Source organism: Megachile rotundata, chromosome 3, assembly GCF_050947335.1.
Source record: "Megachile rotundata isolate GNS110a chromosome 3, iyMegRotu1, whole genome shotgun sequence".
Taxonomy (NCBI): Eukaryota; Metazoa; Arthropoda; class Insecta; order Hymenoptera; family Megachilidae; genus Megachile; species Megachile rotundata.
The window spans coordinates 9,334,894-9,358,375 of record NC_134985.1 but is presented as its reverse complement, the minus strand read 5'-3'; the positions used below and the strand labels follow the sequence as shown (position 1 = coordinate 9,358,375).

General features: G+C 35.0%; 1 protein-coding gene and 1 long non-coding RNA gene across 12 annotated transcripts in view; one reads left to right on the top strand and one right to left on the bottom strand.

Annotated features, from left to right (window-relative positions):
• The window catches only part of LOC143264111 (uncharacterized), a 404,244-nt gene that overhangs the window by 51,786 nt on the left and 328,976 nt on the right, over nucleotides 1–23,482 (top strand). The window lies entirely within an intron of this gene.
• The window catches only part of Rdl (Resistant to dieldrin), a 181,264-nt gene that overhangs the window by 30,944 nt on the left and 126,838 nt on the right, over nucleotides 1–23,482 (bottom strand). For 5 of the 11 annotated variants that reach the window (XM_076529710.1, XM_076529719.1, XM_076529714.1 and 2 more), the window contains exon 3: nucleotides 18,924–18,991. The exons of the other annotated variants lie outside the window; for them this stretch is intronic. In XM_076529710.1, coding sequence (XP_076385825.1) covers nucleotides 18,924–18,991 — 68 coding nt within the window. The remainder of the gene's footprint in view (nucleotides 1–18,923; nucleotides 18,992–23,482) is intronic. 11 annotated transcript variants of the gene reach the window in all.

Below are 23,482 nucleotides of genomic sequence, written 5' to 3'. Positions count from 1 at the left end.
TGCGGCTACAGGGATTCACAATTTTGGAACTTGGAGAATTAACAAATTCGGAGTTCTAGGAATTCACAATTTTGCAATTCTAGGAATTTGTAATTTGGGAATTTTAGGAATTCACAACTTTGCAATTCTAAGAATTTACAAATTTGGGAACATTAAGAATTCACAATTTTAGAAGTTTAGGAATTCACAACTTTGGAATTCTAGGAATTCATTCTATCAATTCAAAATTTTAGAATTCTACAAATTTACAATTTCTTAAGTAATTCAGAATTTCTGAATGACCAAAATACTCTATTCTGTAATTCCAGTAATTCACAGTCTTATGATTTGAAGAATTCTCCATTCTAAATCCTTGAGACTTCAAAAAATAACTCTCTTACAAGAAGAAACAACTCTTGTCAAGAAAAATAACAGATCTATATTTCATCTTGCCTCACCCTATACCTCACATAAATTCCAGAAATAAATCAAAGAAATTTCGAGTAAAAATCCGATCCCGAATCGCAAAATTAATTTCCTGTATCGTGCGCGAAGAAACGCGATTCCGAGTTGTTCCTCGTTCTTCCGTCGTGCAGGTTCCTTTCTGTTAGCGATGGGACTATTCCAGGCGTAAGGAGAATTCAGCGTGTTTCCGTGGGAATGTAACGTCCCGCGAGAAATCATTGTACGATCGCGAGATTAAAACGATGCGATCGGAGGAAACAGCTAGACGGTAACGGGGAAACGAAACGTAAGAGCGACGCGATCGGATAAGATTAAGGGTGGGTTTTCGCTCGAGCGGTCGGTTAAACGGGGAACAGGAAAACGCAGAACCGAGATCGCGGACGTCGACAGGTGAACTCGAAACTTTCGTCGAACGATATCGTCCTCTTTTTCTTGGCACGTACCACGTGTCGTGGTTATCTTAACGCGCGAAATCGCCCACTTGAACACTCACCCTCCATCGAGAGCCTTTCGTTCTCACCTCATGCTGTCAGATACCCTCTGCTTTATTAACCCTTAAACTGTCACGGAAATCTTATACAATGACACACCTCGTTTCATAGCGTGTTTACGCTTTCCATGTTTATACAGGGTGTCTCATACTTAGTAGCTCCCTGAAATGGTAGCTGACGCGATTCTGAATAAGATTTCCCTTTGCAAAAATGCGGTATGAAGCTTCGTTTTTGAATTATTAAGGAAAAACGCGGACCTATCAGAGCGCGAGGATTATTACGCGTTGGACTACTACGCGTCGAATATCCACGCGTTGGATTTCTACGCGTTGGATATTCACATGCTGGATTACTACGCGTTAGATTACCACGCATTAAATTCCTATGCTTAGAATTACCACGCGTTGCATTATTACGCGTTAGATTACTATGCGTAGAATATGCACGCGCTAGATTACTACGCGTTGGATATCCACACGCTGTATTAGTACGCGTTAGATTACTACGCGTAGGATTACCACGCGTTGCATTACCACACGTAGCATTACTACGCGTTGAATTACTACGCGTTGGATAACTACGCTTAGAATTACCACGCGTTGCATTATTACGCGTTGGATTACTACGCATAGAATATGCACGCGCTAGATTACTACGCGTTGGATATCCACACGTTGTATTAGTACGCGTTAGATTACTACGTGTAGGATTACCACGCGTTGCATTACCACACGTTGCATTACTACGCGTTGGATTACCACGCATTAGATTCCTATGCTTAGAATTACCACGCGTTGCATTATTACGCGTTGGCTTACTACGCGTAGAATATCCACGCGCTAGATTACTACGCGTTGGATATCCACACGCTGTATTAGTACGCGTTAGATTACTACGCGTAGGATTACCACGCGTTGCATTACCACACGTAGCATTACTACGCGTTGAATTACTACGCGTTGGATAACTACGCTTAGAATTACCACGCGTTGCATTATTACGCGTTGGATTACTACGCATAGAATATGCACGCGCTAGATTACTACGCGTTGGATAACCACACGCTGTATTAGTACGCGTTAGATTACTACGCATTGGATTACTACGCGTAGGATTACCACGCGTTGCATTACCACACGCTGCATTACTACGCGTTGGATTACCACGCGTTGGATAACTACGCGTTATCCGAAGCTGCCGTTCTCGCGTCTGCGCACGCGTAATCCTCGCGCTCTGGTTGTTCCGTGTTTTTCCTTAATAATTCAAAAACGAAGCTTCAAACCCCATTTTTGCAAAGGGAGATTTTATTCAGAATTGCGTCAGCTACCCCCCATTTCAGGGAGCTACAATTGCGAGACAGCTTGTATATGTTTCCCTTAAAGTTTCAAATAGGAACATTTCTTACAAATGCTACATTTAATAACAATAATGTATTAAATAAATTATTTAAGCATTTATTTATTAAATTAATACAACAACATTTAATGACATCAACCTATTAAAAAAATTATTTAAATACTTATTTATTAAATGTTAATAAAGCAACATTTAACAACATTTTACTGACCATTTTTCTAATAAAAAATCTAATTTTTAATATTACTTATTTTAATATTACTTCTATAAACACATTGTGCAAGAATTTTATATTCCATCTTCTTGATGCCAAATGAATAAACTGGTTAATCCAGAAAATGTTGAAATATCAAGTTTTACTCCCAGCATAAAATAAGAGTGCCTACCTAAAGAAATATGGAACTTTCATTTTATTAGGTAGAAACGTACATTTATCATTTGAGGTCAGTGACTCTCTATGGAAGCATAAATTTTTTATTTTAGTCAAATAAAAAATATTAGGTTATTCTAGCACCGGTTAAAGTTTAACTATGCAGTATAACCTTATGTATATTCGTTTTTACGAATATGAAAAAACTCAGTGAATCTTCCTCTTACGTGATTAAAGAAGAATGTTTGCTTTTCAATAAACTGTTATATTCAAGAAATTAAATTTCTGTCAAGATTACTTTGTAAGACGTAAATTTCTTTTTAAAGAATTTTTATTCGAACAGAAATATTCTCTTTCTTCATTTCAAAAGCTATTCAGTTTCGTTTCAAGATTATTTCCCTGGCATATTAAAAAATTAATAAATACAGAAAATATTTATTTATACAGCTTGAAATTTCAAATTGGTTGTTCGGTTAAAATAAAAGTCTTCAATTGGACGAAAAATTCTCGAGTTTCGAAACACTGTTTCTTACAATACCGTTTTCACGTAATACGAAAAATTTGATAAGGAATTTTGATTTGACGAGGACGGTTATGGTAACGAAGCGTCTCGTCGCAAATTGGCTGAATTTCCCATGGCAGTAACGACGGGCACAGTTAAGTTGGCCGAAATAATGAGAATCTTTGGTTTAAACGGAAAACATTTGGAGATAGCGGAATATCGGGGTCAGCTTGAAAATCGCATAAAATCAAACGATTTTCGCCGGTTGGTTATTCGGGTTCATATGAACGGAAGATTGTGAAACAATTTTACGCATGAGAAGGGGAATCGAAGCGCGATTGAACGAACACGATTCCGTTTGAAGCGGTTCAAGAACGAATGGATTTAACGTTCAACGTGTTACAGCTCGGTATAACGATCGCCCATTACAGCGATGCTCCGATCGAGTGCCCGCAACCGAGCTCGTGAGTTCGTGGACATTCAAGGGCACTGGCAATGTGATTTTAAATTTTACAATTTTACAAATTACAAATTTTACAATTCTACAAATTTCAAATTTAAGAACTTATGGAAATTAGAATAATTGGGAATATGGGGTTTCCAGAATTGAAAATTTGGAGGATCAAGGACTTGAGAAGCTTTAACTAGTATTTGGACATTTAGTAATTTGGGAATTTTCGATTTAGGGAACTGGAAGTGTAAAGTATTTGGAATTTAGAAAATTTAGGATATGGGGAATTTGACATTTGTGGAACTTGATTGATTGATCGATTGATTTTGTCGTTTGAGCCTCGACTGCTATGGACATTGGCCCATTGGGATCTGAGGAATCGAGAATCTGGGGAATTTGGGATCTAAGTAAATTGGAATCTAATGAATTTGGGATCTAGGGAATTTAGGATTTAGGGAATTTTAAATCTTGGGAATTTAGAATCTTGTGAATTTGGGATCTAGGGAATTTGGGATTTAGGGAATTTCGAATTTTGTGAATTTGAGATTTGGGGAATTTGGGATTTAGGGAATTTTCATCCTTGGGAATTTAGAATCTTGTGAATTTGGGATCTGGAGAATTTGGGATTTAGGGAATTTTCAATCTTGGGAATTTAGAATCTTGTGAATTTGGGATCTAGGGAATTTAGGATTTAGGGAATTTTCCGTCTTGGGAATTTAGAATCCTGTGAATTTGGGATCTAGGGAATTTGGAACGTAGTGAATTTGAGGTCTAGGGAATTTGGAATCTAGGGAATTTGGAATCTGAGGAATTTTGGACCTGCGGAATTTGGGGTACAGGGGATTTGGAATCTAGTGAATTTGGGGTCTAGGGAATTTTGAATTTAGGAAATATGGGGTATTGGGAATTTTGTATTTGGGGAATTTTGGGGTATAGGGAACTTGGAATATAGAGGAGTTAAGATATAGGGAATTTGGGATTTAGAGTATATGGGATATGGAAAATTTCGAATTTAGAGAACTTGACATTTAGGGAATTGGCAATATTGGAATTTGGGATTTCGAAATTTAAAGAATTAAGGAAATAAAAGATAGTGACTTTTGAAAACTTCATAATTTGATAATTCGATAATTTGGTAATTTGATAACTCAATAATTTGATGATTTGATAAATCAAGAACTTGATAATGTGATAATTCAATGACTTAATATTTTAACAATTACACTTTCAATAAATATTACAATAAATTAAGATTTTAAATCAAGATACAATAATTCCACTTAAATTTGAAAATAATGTAACTGCCCATCCTCAGTGTCCGCGAACCCCGTGAAGTATCGGACACCTCCCGTCCGAAAATACATATTCAAGGATCCTCGTTCGAAACTTTGATTACTTGGCCGAAAAATCGATCGCATCCGAGTCGGCTCTGAATTCTTTAAAACGTTGTAGCGTGCTGTTATCCATAAATTTTCCAGACCGGCGAAGGCGAGCAAATTCGACCCGTGAAGAAAGTTTACGTGGCCGAGGACGATCAATCGAAACCGATGGCTAGATTTATCATTCCCAGTCGAAGTTTCTTGATTATTCTATTATTAGGGAGACGTAATTACGAGCGAGCGAATTTAAACGCGATTCAAGTTCCGCGAGCCGGCAAAGACGCTATTAAAAGTTCACTTATCAAAGCCGAGTAACCGAGTGCTTATCGATTATACGACAAAAAAGGAACCGATCGCATTTGCATCTTGTTACTGAAAGTTTAATTAGCCGGTGCGTTCGAGTCTCGAGAAGCTTTCAAGACTTAACATTTTTAAACTTCTTACATCCCGAGGATTTTACGCTCCGAAGATTAAAGAGATTCAAATTGAAAATAATTGTTTCGAGAATTTTTATCAAAGGTTACATCCTTGGAAGTACGGTGTTACAGTATTATTCCTCTATTAATTAATTATGGTGCACATTTATTAATTTTCCCTTTGACAATTTTAACAAATTATTTGTTCAAATCTGCTCCAAGTGTGCCAGAAATAAAATTCGTATTATTGCCTTATTAATTAATTATGGTGCATCTTTATTAATTTTTATTAATTTTCTCTTTGTTAATTTTAACAAAGTATTTGTTCAAATCTGCTCTAAATGTGCCAGAAATAAAATTCATATTATTGCCTTATTAATTAATTATGGCGCATCTTTATTAATTTTCATTAATTTTCTCTTTGTTAATTTTAACAAAGTATTTGTTCAAATCTGCTCTAAATGTGCCAGAAATAAAATTCATATTATTGCCTTATTAATTAATTATGGTACATCTTTATTAATTTTCATTAATTTTCTCCTTATTAATTTTAACAAAGTATTTGTTCAAATCTGCTCCAAATATGCCATAAATAAAATTCGTTTTATTGCTATATTAATTGATTATGGTGCATCTTTATTAATTTTTATTAATTTTCTCCTTGTTAATTTTAACAAAGTATTTGTTCAAATCTGCTCTAAATGTGCCAGAAATAAAATTCATATTATTGCCTTATTAATTAATTATGGTGCATCTTTATTAATTTTCATTAATTTTCACCTTGTTAATTTTAACAAAGTATTTGTTCAAATCTGCTCCAAATGTGCCAGAAATAAAATTCGTATTATTGCTATATTAATTAATTATGGTGCATCTTTACTAATTTTTATTAATTTTCTCCTTATTAATTTTAACAAATTATTTGTTCAAATTTGCTCCAAGTGTGTCAGAAATAAAATTCGTTTATTGCTTTAGTAATTTATTATGGTGCATCTTTATTAATTTTTATTAATTTCCTCCTTGTCAATTTTAACAAATTATTTGTTCAAATCTGCTCCAAATGTGCCAGAAATAAAATTCGTTTTATTGCTATATTAATTGATTATGGTGCATCCTTATTAATTTTTATTAATTTTCTCCTTGTTAATTTTAACAAAGTATTTGTTCAAATCTGCTCTAAATGTGTCAGAAATAAAATTCGTATTATTGCTATATTAATTAATTATGGTGCATCCTTATTAATTTTTATTAATTTCCTCCTTGTCAATTTTAACAAAGTATTTGTTCAAATCTGCACTAAATGTGCCAGAAATAAAATTCGCTTTATTGCTATATTAATTGATTGTGGTGCATCCTTATTAATTTTTATTAATTTCCTCCTTGTCAATTTTAACAAAGTATTTGTTCAAACTTGCTCAAAGTGTGTCAGAAATAAAATTCGTATTATTGCTCTATTAATTATGGTGAACCTTCATTAATTTTCTTCTCGTTAATCTTAACAAAGCATTCGTTCAAATCTGCTCCAAATGTCAGAAATTAAGTTTGTGTTTCAAGTGAGCTTTTCCGCGTTTCACAAAATTGCACGACCGTTTCAACATAGAAATTGGCCCAAGGAGTCGTGTCGTAGGTGGTTCATTCGTAATTGATCCCTGTCGACGTGGTCGATCTCAGTAGGGGTGGTTTCGCGACGCGGAGGGTTAATTCGTGTGTACACGCGAAAGCGGTAAGGTGCATGGACCGTGTATATATGGTGATTATATGTATTCCATACATAGACTATCACTACTTTGGGCGACACTAATACGTGCAAACATGCTGCGAAACATGGGTATCAAGCGACCATGCACTGTCTACGTGTAACTGCTCCCAGAGATAGAGCCACCAATCTAAATAGTGAATACTTATTGTACTAATCGAACTTCGAGCTTTTTGCAACCGAACACAGCAGGATCTGAAAGTTCTTGGAATTTCTTAGTGTCAAAATAAACCTCCATTTCTTTCACACCATGTAAACACCGATCAATTGTTTATAATTAAACTGGGACAACTTTTCTTCAAATTTCATTCTTTATATTCTTTGAGAAGCTACAAATTTCTTTCCTTCTCAAATTTTTTTACTTCTCAGAAAATTTGTTTGCTTTTCAAAAAATATAGTCAAATTAGGAAGAAACGTTGCGCCAATTTTAATATAAATTACACTATTGTTAACTGCAGAGCAGGTGCATTAACAGGGTGGTTTTTTTACTCAGGTAGAAAATTTGTGTTTTACTTGTTAGATTTCTGTGATTTTTCATTGCATTTTTCGAATCTTGAGTTTCTGTCATAAACATACACACATATTCTCCTCACGTTTCTTCCTTGAACATTTTCTAGCTGATCGCTATACAATAACTTAATACAAGTTTTGAAAAAAAAAATAGTTGGGAAAATGCAATTATTGGGTGTGGACTCACAGACTGATTCGAAACAATTTTAACGATGCAACATTTTTTTCAGAGAAACTTTTTGTTACTATTCTGTATCAGTAAAAAAGCATTCGTCAATAAAATGTGCTGAATGTTTTAAAATTCTATAATGAATTACTAAATTTGTTTACTAAATAAATTCACAAAAATTACATCAAGCTTGTTTTTTTAGGTGGAATTCTTTTTACAAATAAAATAAAATTTTGTAGATTATATTATTGAAATATAAATGTTTTTACGTTAAATAAAATAATATCAATTGTGTATAAATTCAATGTAAGTGTTTTTACATTACATACATTTTTTTCAGACATTTAAGGGAAGTTCTGATATTTTCTCAAGCTTTTGTTGCATTCGGAGATGTATTACATAAAATAGTTTATGACGTGACTTTTGTTAAGATAAATGTATTTTTTATTATTATTATATGTATAATTTAATTAAAGTATAATTAAAATTGTCAAAAGCATTCCCTTTTACAACTATAGTCTTCGTTTCATCTTACAGTCTTATAGTTCAGTATTAATACTTAAATATATTAATATTAAATAATACTGAAATTAGTAGTAATGTTTCATTGACAAAATTTAATCTATCAGGTGAAATTAGCTAATTTAACAAATTAACCCCACAGAGCAACAAAATTTTTCACCTATCAGTTGAAATTAATGAACTTAACAAATTAACCTATCAGAGTAACAAAATTTTTCACTTATCAGGTAAAACTAATAAATTTAACGAACTAACCTATCAGAGTAGCAAAATTTTGCACCTCTCCGTTGAAATTAACAAACTTAACAAAATAACCTATCAGAGTAGCAAAATTTTTCACCTATTAGTTGAAATTAACAAACTTAACAAAATAACCTATCAGAGTAGCAAAATTTTTCACCTATCAGTTGAAATTAATAAACTTAACAAATTAACCTATTAGAGTAGCAAAATTTTTCACCTATCAGGTAAAATTAATAAATTTAACGAACTAACCTATCAAAGTAGCAAAATTTTTCACCTATCCGTTGAAATTAGCTAATTTAACAAATTAACCTATCAGAGTAGCAAAATTTTTCACCTATCAGGTAAAATTAATAAATTTAACGAACTAACCTATCAGAGTAGCAAAATTTTGCACCTATCCGTTGAAATTAACAAATTTAACAAGTTAACCTGTCAGAGTAGCAAAATTTTTCACCTATCAGTTAAAATTAATAAATTTAACGAATTAACCTATCAGAGTAGCAAAATTTTTTACCTATCCGTGGAAACTAACAAATTTAACAAATTAACTTATCAGAATACCAAAATTTTTCTCCGATAGCAACAAAATCATATAAACTACAAAAAATAAATTTCCGTATAAATTAGATTTCTCAAAGCACCAGTGTGAATCGGTCTGTGGTACCACGCGCTCCCACTCTAGGTTAACAACCAAGCAGAAAACTCTTCTCCATGAAATCGTCGTCCAACGAAGCGTATCGAACGGATTGCAAGCAGCAGAGCGCGATCGAACGCTTTTTTACCGATCCAAATACACATATTTGTTCGGGGGCGAAAGTTTCGCGACTTTGTCGAACGCGGTGTCGCAATGGACGCGTGCGAATTTCGCGAAAATCATTTTTACACCGCGGCACAGAGGCAAATAATAAAAACGGTCGTTTGTCTCGTGGCCGATAAATAATAATCACCGTTATAAATTCATCGCACGAATATTTTTTTTTCCAACTCCTGTTTCGCTCGGCAACAATTCTCGCTGGGAATTTTACGAGCATTATAAACGTCCAACTTCCGGGAATTTTCGTTATAGGTGTGAAATTTCGATAGGAGAAAAAGAGAGAGAGAGATCTGGGAAACTTTAGGAACTTGGACATTTTACGGCTCCAATAACGGCTGACACTCACTCGGCGACTGTGGAAGGATTCCAACCCGAGGCGACGCTTACTATCATCGACTACTCTCTACATATATGTAGATGTTATATTTTTCTGACGTTTCCAACTCGTGGAAAGTTTCGTGCCGGATAAACGTGCAGGTTTATTCAATTGTCACGCCTCCGTATCTCGATGCTGGTCTTGGCAGATAAGAACGTGTTTGTAATTAGTTTCAATTTTATTTTCTAACTTGCGTTTAATGAGTCTCAATTAAATTGTTAGAGAGGAAGTATTATGGTCCTTTGCGGTATTACCTTCCTATTAAATGATCTCGAAACATGAAAAGTTGACTTTTGATGGCGTAAAAGTATAGAGCTGTATTTATGGTATATTATTTTGTAGTTTGAAATCTGGGAAAGTTACTGTATAATTTCGTTAACGATCTCGTCTTTAATTTACTGATTGTCGTCTCTTTACTTCGTATAATGGTAAGACAATGAACAATTTATTTGTGGAAAATTGTTTTCAACGAAAATTTAGATTTGAATCAATTCGGTATGATTTGAGATATTTTGTGGAAAAATTAGTGTTTTTATCATTGTGTCAGACTTTAAAGGTTCTTTGCTATAATCAAGCAGACATCTTGTGTTCAAAATATTGACACAATTTGCGGCCATCTTGAATTTAGCGAAGTGCGCAGCCATCTTGAATTTAACGAAGTGGGCAGCCATCTTGAATTTAACGAAGTACGCAGCCATCTTGAATTTAAGCTTCAAGCTATAATATAACTATATAAGTTGTAATATTTTACAGTACGATGTTATTCAATTTTGTTAAACTTTTCACAAGATGATTTTTTAGAAACTAATCAATTTTGAGATAAAATATTATTGAAGAGGTAATGTACTATTTTTCATAATATTTATTTTCATTTAAGGTTTAAATTGATGTAGCAAGAATATTTTTGGACACTTTTATGTCACCAATTTGTATCAGACTTTATGCTTCGAAATCAGTTATTGTTTTCACCTGGCAACCAGCCATTTTGTACTAAGAATATTACTGGAGGGTTTATGCAGTCTTTTTCTAACTGCAAGCTTCAATTTCACGTTCCATAAGTGCTGTTTTGAACTACTATGTCATTGATATTCCGAAATTTGAAAACAATTTGTCATATTTTTCGTTTGTTTATTAAAACGATATTTAATTATTAACTTTATGTGCAAAAGGTTAGTACAAAAATAATAATAGTATGATTACACAAAGTGCAATCAATTAGAATATCTGCCAATAATAAATTAGAAATAAAAATACAAATTGTGTCAACATAACCTAACAAATCGAATAAACTTAATATGGTATAAACTAACATACAAATTTAAAAATTCTGTCAATAATTCGAATTGCAATGAGTTTTACTAACGTTCTCTATTAATGTTAATCATAAACAATCCTCCACATCCCATTGTGTACGAAGGTGACATATTTCCAACCTTTAGTTCATTCAACCGATTCGTTGTATTATGTGTTTGTACAAAGGTTACTGATTGAAACCCACGATACGAATACTAGTCGGTTAATCCACGATCCTTGAATAGGCTTTGCATAGATATTTAAGTAGGTTTGCAGTTGCGCTGCATACTTTATTATGCGGTATGAAACGTTCATTTGCTACCAACAGGATTATTATCTAGAATTCAGTTCATCGACTGTTACGAACTGATATCCACGGTATAATCATTTGGTCTAAACTTAGACATTCCTACTTGCAACTACTACAATAAACCTTGCTGCCATTTGACTCTAATTAAAAAAATCTAACATTCAATCATTTTTTTATTTTTAAACAAAATTTTCTGTTCTATGCGAATGAAACTTGCAGATTAAGAATGAAACTTGCTATTTTTAAATTGTTATTTTGATTTTATTGAAGTAGTATTGATGGATCATAAGCTTGATGGACTATAGTTTCCAAATGGGCGTCCCGTAAACCTAGAGTTAATTACATAAAATATTGAAATTTAACACTCAATGTGATCGATATTTAATTCAAAGGATTTCACTTATAAATCTATAAAACTTCGAATAACACTTCTATTCTGTCCATCTATCTTCCCATCAACGTCACAAATTAACAGCCCACAATAAAATTTGAGAGAATAAGAGAAACCACCGATAAAGGTCAGAATTGTGCAACAAAAAGTCCGTAGATATAATACAAACGGAGAGTGTATCGAACATGGACCATTTGTACCCACTCGAGATTAACTCAGATACTCAAAGTATCAAACGAATCAGTGAAACGTACGAACAAATTCGACGTCCGCGAGTTTCTCATTCGAAAAGTTGGTCGATGAAGTGGCAAACATTTCGTTCACTCGACAAGTCGCAACAGTTTCGATCATCTGCGTGCAACAAAAACTGCGCGTTGTTATTAATTGGAGAACGCGCTACGATCACGAGTGGCTCCTCCGATGCTAGCTACGGAGTATCCGGGATATAACTTTAATTAAAGTGGTCTCGAAAAGTAACTCCGTTGTAATGTGGCGTTGATGTCACTTCGAGCGGAAGTTGTCATGGCAAGCTTCGTTTGGCGTTCCTCCAGGCGCAGTGCAGTCGTGCCCTGATGCACACCGGACGTCTAATCTGTCCTACTCTGCTCTTTGACGCTTGATACCTTTCAATTTGAAACACTATCGCGAGCATACTTATCTGCCATGTTACTTCTATTTGGGAGCCGGGTTCGGAGATTAACCTTCGAGGTGCATTCGCGCGAGCTGAGCTTGCAACGACAGCATTGACGAGCCAGATAATTTTATTTTCTTCTGACAGAGTTTTTTCTCATGACAGAGGTTTTCTTGTGACAAGCTTGTTTCTTTGACATTTATTCGTGAATTGTGGTAAGACACGATAAGGTATACATCTTCAATTTAAGTAGTATGTAATAATTTGATCGCGAAATTTTTTTAGGGTTAAGGGAATTATGATGAAATTATGATATCTAGTAGAAGTTGTAGGTCTTGTTAGAATGCTATTTTAGGACTGTATATGGAGGAAATAGTAGAGGTTATTTAAAAGAAATGAAGGTGATTTTTGGAGCAATTTCAGAAATGTTTTAAGGGGATTAGTGAATTAGGGATTTAAATCCCTAATAATATAAGGATCTAGGTATATACTAGGTATAGGTGGATCTCATATGTGGATGTAGGGATATAAGAGTGGACATGGGTGGATCCCATATGTGGATCTCATATGTGGATGTAGGAATATAAGAGTGGACGTAGGTGGATCTCATATGTGGATCCTATATGTGGATGTAGGAAGATAAGAGTGGACATGGGTGGATCCCATATGTGGATGTAGGAACATAAGAGTGAACATGGGTGGATCCCATATGTGGATCTCATATGTGGATGTAGGAATATAAGAATGGACATGGGTGGATCTCATATGTGGATCCTATATGTGGATGTAGGAAGATAAGAGTGGACATGGGTGGATCCCATATGTGGATCTCATATGTGGATGTAGGAATATAAGAATGGACATGGGTGGATCTCATATGTGGATCCTATATGTGGATGTAGGAAGATAAGAGTGGACATGGGTGGATCCCATATGTGGATCCCATATGTGGATGTGGGAACATAAGACTGGACATGGGTGGATCCCATATGTGGAAGTAGAAACATAAGAGTGAACATGAGTGGATCCCATATGTGAATGTGGGACCCATATAAGGATTTTAGGATCAAATGATCTAGGAATCTAGGAACAATATAAAGTATCCAGGTATCTACAAATCTAGGAATCTTGGAATCTAGGAAAGGATCTAGGATCTGAGAATATAGGAACATAGAGATCTAAGGATATAGGGATCCAAGAAAATAGAGATCTAAGAACATTCTTATCTCTAGGGACCTAGAGATGAAACACGAAATAACTAAGGACGTCATCTAAGAATATTAGAATCTAGGAATCCAGGCATGAAACATGACATAACTAGGGACGTTAGAAACCTCAGAATCTAAAAATCTGAAAAACAGTTTCAACATAATACAAAAGTTTAATAAATTATAAGTAATTCAAAGTCGTCTTTCCACTTTTATAATCATTAATAATTTAATTGCAGAAAATTTAGCAGTTTATCATCGATCAATCTTCGAGTTTAATTTTCCACCTCTAATTGACCGAATAACTCAATTTCTCTCATATCCTCGCTTAGTTCATCACACCATTGCAAGGTGTCAATCACTGCTAATTACCGTGACAGTTAACGAATATTGAACGTTGAGTAATATACAAAATATATAAACATCAATTCGCGGTGCGAAAATTTGGAGTCATTAATAATTTAAATCTTCTCAATTGAATCATCGATAATTTAAATCATCTTTATTGAATCATTGATAATAATTTAATGTTCGAATATACAGTGTTTAATTGAGGGACTAATGAAGTATAGTTGCAGTATATAATTTAAGTATAATTGAAGTATAATTGCAGTATAATTAAATCTTGCAACAAATCTCGAAAAAATATTTATATCTCCACAGTCTGATTTTACATCGAACAATTTCAAGTTATACAGAATAATTGTAAGCGATGACAAAACATTGTCGACTATATGCTTCGATAAGTGAAGTCATTCCAAGTTCAGCTCGTGCTTTGTCCATCGACGTATAAGTGGATTAAATGATTAATTCATAAAGATGTAGAGAAGTTCGATCGCGCTCTCTCGAGTACACTATCCAACGATATTTTCTAAAATATCGTCTCTGACAAGAGGAGAAAGAGTCACGGGCAGACAAATGTCGCAAGCGTTCGCCTACCAGCTCAAGGCACTATCGATTATCGATGACATATCGATTGAATATCGATGCCTAACGATATATCGATAACGTCGTTGACATCGTTAAGGCTAATGGAAGCGACTACCGCAACGTGTAACGCAATTTTATGCAATTCTCTCCTTTAAATTTATTTACTCTTGGTTGAAATTTTATAATTTTTTAATTTCACGTTTCTATATTTAATTTGACATTTCTATATTTATTTTGACATTTTTATATTTAATTTGTCATTTATATATTTAAATTCATATTTCTGTATTTAGTTTGTTATTTCTACATTTTTAGATTTTATTATATTTTTGTACTTTCAAATTTTCAATTTCACAAATCTTCTAATTGTTAAATATCAAATTTTTTTTTACTATATTTTTATATTATTACATTTCTATATTTTCATATATTATTTTATTAGTATATTGTCATATTAGTATATTACTATTATATATTGTTATATTAACTACTTTATTTTCATATTGTCAAGCTTACAATTTTCCAAATTTTCCAATTGTTATGACATTTTTATATTACTACAACATTCCAACGTTTCAATGTTTCTATATTTTCAAATACATTCCCTACAGTTTTTAATTCATCTCTATACTTATGAATATTTTTAGAAAAACCTCCTTAAACCTCATTTAAAAAAATGTCCTCAAACTTGATTTAAAAAAATATCCTCAAACTTGATTTAAAAAAATATCCTCAAACTTGATTTAAGAAAATGTCCTCAAACTTGATTTAAAAAAATATCCTCAAACTTGATTTAAAAAAATGTCCTCAAACTTGATTTAAGAAAATGTCCTCAAACTTGATTTAAAAAAATGTCCTCAAACTTGATTTAAGAAAATGTCCTCAAACTTGATTTAAAAAAATATCCTCAAACTTGATTTAAAAAAATGTCCTCAAACTTGATTTAAGAAAATGTCCTCAAACTTGATTTAAAAAAATATCCTCAAACTTGATTTAAAAAAATGTCCTCAAACTTGATTTAAAAAAAATGTCCTCAAACTTGATTTAAAAAAATGTCCTCAAACTTGATTTAAGAAAATGTCCTCAAACTTGATTTAAAAAAATATCCTCAAACTTGATTTAAAAAAATGTCCTCAAACTTGATTTAAGAAAATGTCCTCAAACTTGATTTAAAAAAATGTCCTCAAACTTGATTTAAAAAAATGTCCTCAAACTTGATTTAAAAAAAATGTCCTCAAACTTGATTTAAAAAAATGTCCTCAAACTTGATTTAAGAAAATGTCCTCAGACTTGATTTAAGAAAATGTCCTCAAACTTGATTTAAAAAAATGTCCTCAAACTTGATTTAAAAAAATGTCCTCAAACTTGATTAAAAAAAATTTCCCCAAACTTGACTTAAAAATATTTCAAGCTTGAAAACTCAATTTCTCAATGCGAAATTTTGAAATTTCTTTCAATTCGATGAAGCTTCATTCCATTAGCAAAATTACGCGTTACACTTTCCGTCAGTTACTTCCATTCTCCCCTAAAATACTTGAAGCTCTCGATAATCTAGCAGCATCTACTAGCGATAGAAACTAGCGAACAGAAGAAAACATAGAACACAGGTGACGAAGCTTACATATACAGAGAAGCGTTCCAAGCATAAGCCTGCAAAGCGAATCGAAAATAAAGGAAAATATGTATATATATATATATATATATATACGAAAACAAACCTGAAAATCAAGAAGAAACGTAACATAACGTGTGTATGACGGAAGGCAAAAAGAGAGGCTCGTACGATGGGCGTATTTCGCCCATATTTTTTCTCATCGTGCTGTTTGCGCCCCGACGAGTGGCTTGTTCTGTGTGGCACGCGTGCACGCATCTCGCGACACACACCAGCGTGTATTAATGTGCACACAAGATCGTACAAGCCCACCCACTCGCACTCACACACACAGATAGAATAATAATCAGAACGTGTACGGCATCTCATAGTGATTGATAGCGACCAGAAGCGTACTGCACACACTGACAATGATACAGCTCATATAGGTGTCGTATTTATATCCATAATGTAATAGAAATATACGAAACAATATCATATATATCTAAAGAGATAATTGTAGCCTCGATCGTAGTCGCAACGTCGCACGAGCTATACACTTCGTTCTCTAAATGCGAGATCGTCGGCTGGCCGGAAGGGAACTGGGATACAGGGGGATCACGGTCTGGTTGTATTTCACGTCGAATCGTTTCACGGATTCTCTCTGCCGTTTTCCTTCGCACATTTTTCCTCGGTTAGTCGTGACGTCCGTCTGATAAAACCGATTGTCCACGGGGATGCAAGAGGGAGGAGGCTGAGGGTTTATCCTGCGGCGTGGCGCGAGATTTCTCGCCCTCGGTGGGAAAAGGGAACGCAAATTGGCAGGAAAATTGGCTTCTTTCTGGAACGTTCGGACCGAAGGATTCTAGGATCAAGGAACACCGGGATTGTGTGTTGAAGGCTCGCCAACGGGTAGAAAAATCGCGAGTCACGTCCCAGGTGACAGTGTCGACTTGATTTGGTTTCCGCACAGGGCTCAACACCTGGGGTCCAGTCTCGTGCATTCAGTTTCAAACTCGCACTCTGGATCGAGTTCTCCTCGACTTCAACTATATCCATTGATCAACAAATATCGATACATCATTCTCTTAACCCTTTCAAATATTTTACACATGTACATGACATTTATTTTATTCTTAAAGACATATGAAACATGTCAGTTATAAAATGATGTTTATGTACAATAACCATTCATCTATCGATAGGTTACATTCTTCTCTTCAACCGAATTAAAGAGAATGTTCTTTAACCCTTCCTGTATACATTATAATGTACATGACATTTTATTTTGAATTCAAAGACAACAGAACTTATTTTTGCAGCCTGACATGTCACTCATCAACATATTGGTGTACAGTAACCTCTTTAATGAATAAATTCTAGGTCATTTAATTTTCGAGCTGTTGAGATGTTCAATCAAAGAAAAAGTCAGGTATGAAAGGGTTAACCAAACTTCATACGAAGTTGATGTGTAAGTATGTAAAAAATAAATGGATCCAGTCATGTGCCAGTTTGCAACCGATTGCAGACACCGGAACACATACCTTTGAATACTACAGGAGTATACGCAATACACAATACGTTATATCATTACGCTATATACGTATCTTAAATATGGAGAAAGAAAATATACATGTACATATACAGGTGTATATATACGAGTACATATATATATACATGTATACCATACGTGATAACGCTGCACACACGCTTATATACGTATACATCTATGATTTACGAAAGTACGTGTACGTCTACGCGTATATATGCGTGCCTCAACGTATATGTGCGGCCTGCAGTGCTCGAATCGCGAGCTTAAAAATCCATGGCTCGAAAAAAGTGGTGAAAATAACGGTGAAAAAAAATCGCGTTGAGTTTATGCGATTTGGTCGCGGATTCGAGCACCGCGGGTAGGGCCATGCAACAAGAACATCGCAAATCGAATTAAACGAGTCAACCATAAACCATAAACGAAGTGGACAAGAATATATCTTGCGAAGACTGTGGAACGTAGCAAGGTTCCCTTGTAACAGTTCAGCCAACCAAACAGCTGTGACGAGCTATAAAAACGTAGGTTAGTAGGCCATCCGTGTAGTGTGTGTACATGTGTGTGTGTATGTATTTTTCTCCTGTACCGTGTGTGTACGGTGAACGTATATATGCGTATGGATGCAAATATGTAGGTGTACGTGCCAATATGCCCCTTGCTGCCAACATAAATATCGCGAGTCGCCTATGTATCCCTTGGTGCACGTTTTCCCCAGTTACCCGTCGAGAATTCCTCGAAATTTCGAAACGCCACGATTTTAGTCTTCCTCGGTCGCGATCGATCCGCGTGTTTTTCTTTTTTCCGTTCCACCCGGGGAACACTTTCCCGGGCATGAATAATTCCGTTCGGGCGATTTTATATTCGACAAATATCGACGCGGGCCCACACGCACACACACGCACGCCGGGTGAATCGCGTGACAAACAATCGGAAACAAGCGGCATAGTGGGATGAACGGTTCGCGATCGGCAAAAGCTGTCTCCACGGACGATACGGTTCGACACGATGGATCGATGCGACGTCGATCGATCGCGTCGAGTTCGATCGGTATGGACGATCTCCAGTTGCCACGATCAGTCTCCGATGAACGTTCGTGTGAAGGGGGGAAGAAATACCACGCGACGTCACGAACCAAGTATAAAGGGAGGTATCAGAAAGAAATGAACGAACGGCTGTTCGGATGTGAGTTCTGTATGAGTTTGAGAATGAAAACTGTACCATCAACACTTCGGACACGGAGCTGATGCTGAGGACATACATGGTGACGCCGACCTCCACTGGTGGACCTGCAATCAACAAAACCATCCGGCCTTGGTCGCTCTGATTATCCGCTAGTTTCTATGTTTTCCGTGACAGGTAGAGATTGTACGTAGATAGGTAATATAACAGTTAAGTTGGTGTGCTACCCCTGACTCACGGACACGAGGCCTGTGCTCTACGAAAAACGATAAACAAATAGAGCGATTTGGTTCGTGTTCCGGAGAATTCAGGGGTGTCTCCTTTTTTTTTTTGCATCTTCGTCAAACGATAATCGCCGATTCGATCGGGACGAGAGTCAGGGGTAAAATGCAAGCGTACAAGTCGAAGAGAGCTCGCACCCTGCACGGAACCAAATCAACAGCACTCGTCGGCCACGTTGTTTTCCAAGCTAGAAGAATCGTTTCACACTTGACCGTTATATATGTATATATAATCCTCATTCTATATATACACCCATCACAGTCACGTGTACCAAGGTATCACCTTAACTACCTTTTCTTTCACTTTCTCTCGTCTATTCGTTTCATCTCTTTTTATTCTCGTTCTCTTGACACGTTCTCTCCCTCCGAGAAAGTGTTTCCGTTTCTCTTGCATCGTGTCAAGTCTAATGTCTCGATAAAAAAAAGAAACACAAAGAAAAGTATCCGCTTTTTCATGTTTGTCCCCGGTGTTTGACTCGCTTTACCTGTCCATTTCCCGAGCGACGTATTTGTTGTTTTCTTTTGTTTTTTGTTCTCTTCGTCGAGAGTCTGGCACGAGTTCAGAAACGGATATACGTATAATTCGCAAGTTGCTGTCATTGTCACTGCGATCGTCGATTCCGGACGGATCATGGTCGCGTTTGATAAAATTTCGAATCGGTTCGTATTTTATCGGACGTGTGGACGTCGTTCGAGTCCGGGGGTATTTCGTTCTTTTTTTCGTTCTCGTGTTCGTAAACGAACGTGTGATACGTGCGGTGTCAGACACAGGGGGTGAAGGTAGTGTGGCGGTGACGGTGATCGGGGTCAGGGGCGCTCGGGCGACAAGGGTTCTCTCGGGCGGAATATAAAATATAGAGAATAATAATAATTGTATAAGTGGTGGCAGGCGGGCAGCCCATGTCAGCAACCGCGGCATAGCAGCTAGCGTCTAAAAAAATGGTCTAACGGGACGGTTCGTGCGTATGTAATATCCAAAATTGAACAAGATACTATTCTTCTACTGAGAGAGGAAACAAAAGTGTTCGTTCGTTCTGTCGTTTCGGACCAACAGCAGATCACGCTTCAGACAGCTTATAGGCTAAAGAAAAAAGGAAAAAAAAAGAGAACGAAGAAGGTAACACAAGCAGGAGACAGTGAGTAAATAATTAACCTTGTCTACACTCGGAAAAACGTTTCGGATTTCGAAATTCGTTCGAGGAAGTCGAGAAGTCGAACAAAAGAGAGATTTTTGTGCCTTCTAAGAAACTGTGCAATACAAACCATCAGCTACGATATTCTTCAAGAATTTCATTCTTGTTTTTTTTCTGAGTGTAGCCTAGTTTGGTATGCGAGCACTTTCTCAATCGGTTTCACACACGCGAAATAGTACTTTGTCCATTTTTGGGGCTCTCTTGTGTTTAGTTCGCGGTGTTGTGTTGCGGGTGTTCGGTGTTGCCATGCACGCGCACAATTATTTCGACATTAACACTCGGAGTACTAATGGTAACCAGGCGGACGTAATGCAACGTATCAAGCTGGTCAGACCTCTTAACCGAGTTGGGTTCATCTCGTTAGTTTCGAAGTTGCGGTGGCGACCCTCCCTAACCGTTTACACGTGCCACTTCAGCATTATTTTATGCATAGTTTGATACCATTCCTGTTTTTCTTTAAATCCTAATTTACATCTAATTATTCTCAAATTTTGTGATCTCTCAAATTAATCTACAGAACTTATCTCAGAACTTTTTTATGTAACTACGAGTTTGGGTAAAATCTTTGCGAATTCATGCAATTATGAATTATATGAAATTTCTTATCCACTGTTCTATGTTACATTGAAAATATACTCGATCGTACGTATCGAATTCGCCGTATTTGTTCGGATAAATGTTCAGAAAAATATTTATGTATGATTTCTATGAAAAATTTGTATAAAAAATAAATGTCGGATTTTTTTATCTGGGAATAATCTGACCCCTTAATATCGAAACATAAAATGTATCCTCTTTGCATTTTAACGGGATAAAATGTTACGGTTTCCGCAATGTTACGCATCGCTTTAATCTGGACAGCAGTTTATTTATATTTACACTGTATCAGGAAACATGTAAAATGCATGAACGAATACGATGTTGTTCCCAAGCAGGGAGAAAAACGTAACTACTTCGACCGTGTGTATTTTGGTTGTACAACGGGATAGAATAAACACAAGTTTCTGTGTGCGTAGTGAAAAAATTGTCAAGATAAAATTCACGGGGAAAAATGTAAATGTACAACACTGCTATTTAATAAAATCCTTATAAATTTAGGATACATTTCAAGTTCTGTGATTCACAAAATTAAGGTTAGATTAAGGTTACAACCCTTGGAGTAAAAACTTACAGATGAATTTTTAACCTATAATTTTCTATTATACGATCTTTTCTTTAAATGAGGAGTAATTAAATTTTGGGAAGATTTGTGAGACGTTTGAAAATTTTTTCAAGGTTACTTAATGATGGAGTTACGAGGGTTTCTTATTAATGTTATTATTCTTATAATTTTTAGTAAAAGTAAAAAAATTTTTATTGAAGTTAAAGATAAGTTAATGTATTCATATTTTATATTTGTCAAAATGTACATTAGAAACTTGCAGAAATAAAAAATATATATTTGCAACAATAATTGCATAAAAAAGTACAGTATACAATTTTCTCATTTGAGTCACAACGAAAAATTTCTCTTACGCTTTATTTTATACAATTGCAGTATTATAAAAGTTTCACTAAAAATTAGTGACCCATATTTTTACACAAAGAGTACAAATTTACGCTACAAATAAAAAAATCTCTAAAACAGTGAAGAGTTCAACTTCGTCGTTAAATAAAAAGATTTGAACCAGTCTCAAAAACCTCACATCCTCAAGATTTAATTAACCTTAGAAAGTATAAGAAATATGCGAGTAGAAAAGATCGAGCGTTCGATAAGGGGTTCGATTAAAATTTCGCCAGCATTTCAGCTTGGCAAGAAATTGGACGTAGAGCGGAAGGAACACGGACGGTTTCGATCGTAATCGTGTTAGGCGATTGTCGCGATGTCCCAGGCGTTCTCGCGAAGCGAAGAGCAGATCAAAGGAGCACACAGCCCGAGGCGATGCGGTTCTGTGCACGGCAACCGAACTAATTTCATCGACGAAGCGCCAATCGAGCCTCGACACGTACGATCGAGCCAGCAATCGGTCCCGTAGGAACACCGGGAGAAACGGGACCATTTCTCCTTTTCCGAATCGGATTAAACCTGCGAATTTTCTGCGGTTCTTCTACAATTAATCCATTATCCATCGTCTCGACTCGATCGACAATCGGATTTTGGTGTTCAAAGAACTGGCAGAGACTTGCCAGTTTGCATTTTCTTTTGAATAGCTTATCACCTTTTGTTACGAAACGTTATCTATTTTAATCTATATTTTCTCTATTTTAATCTATTTTATCTATTTTAATTTTAAGTGAAAAATTTGTTAGGTCGTGTATTTAGGAATAAACAAATTTTTGGTAATTTGAAAGTGTTTGTATTAAATTTTGCATAATTCGTATTTTGAATGAATTGATATGGTGATGGTAATTATGTACGGAACGATTAATTATGCTGCATATTGAATGGACAATTTTGGAATGGAAGTTCGATATAAATTGGTAGTGCTGAAGTGTATGTAATGAAATAGCACTTGTTCATGTTGGAATTCGTTTATAACAAAATTGAAGTCTATCGAAAATTTTCATATGTAACTTAACATATGTTACTCATATGTTACTAAATATTTTTGAATAGTTGAAACTTGATTAATATTTTTTACACAAGCTTTCATGAGTTATAAACTGGTTTCATATGTAACATAACATATGTTACTCGTATGTTACTTATATGTAACTCATATGTAACTCATATGTTACTCATATGTTATTCATATACTAATCATATGTTACTCATATGTTACTCATACGTTACTAAATATTTTTGAATAATTCAAACTTAATTAATATTTTGTACACTAGCTTTCATGAGTTATAAACTTGTTTCATATGTTACTCATATGTTAGTCATATACTACTCATATGTTACTCATATGTTACTCATACGTTACTAAATATTTTTGAATAATTCAAACTTAATTAATATTTTTTACACCAGCTTTCATGAGTTATAACATTTATTATAGTTTCGAGCATGAAATCAAAAGTTATTTCAACAAAATAATATGATCTCAATTTTTTGAAAATTTATACTGCTTACAGTCAGAAATTTTTTATCAAATTTTCCTGTTAAAGTTATATAAAGAAATATATGGAGGCTATTTTT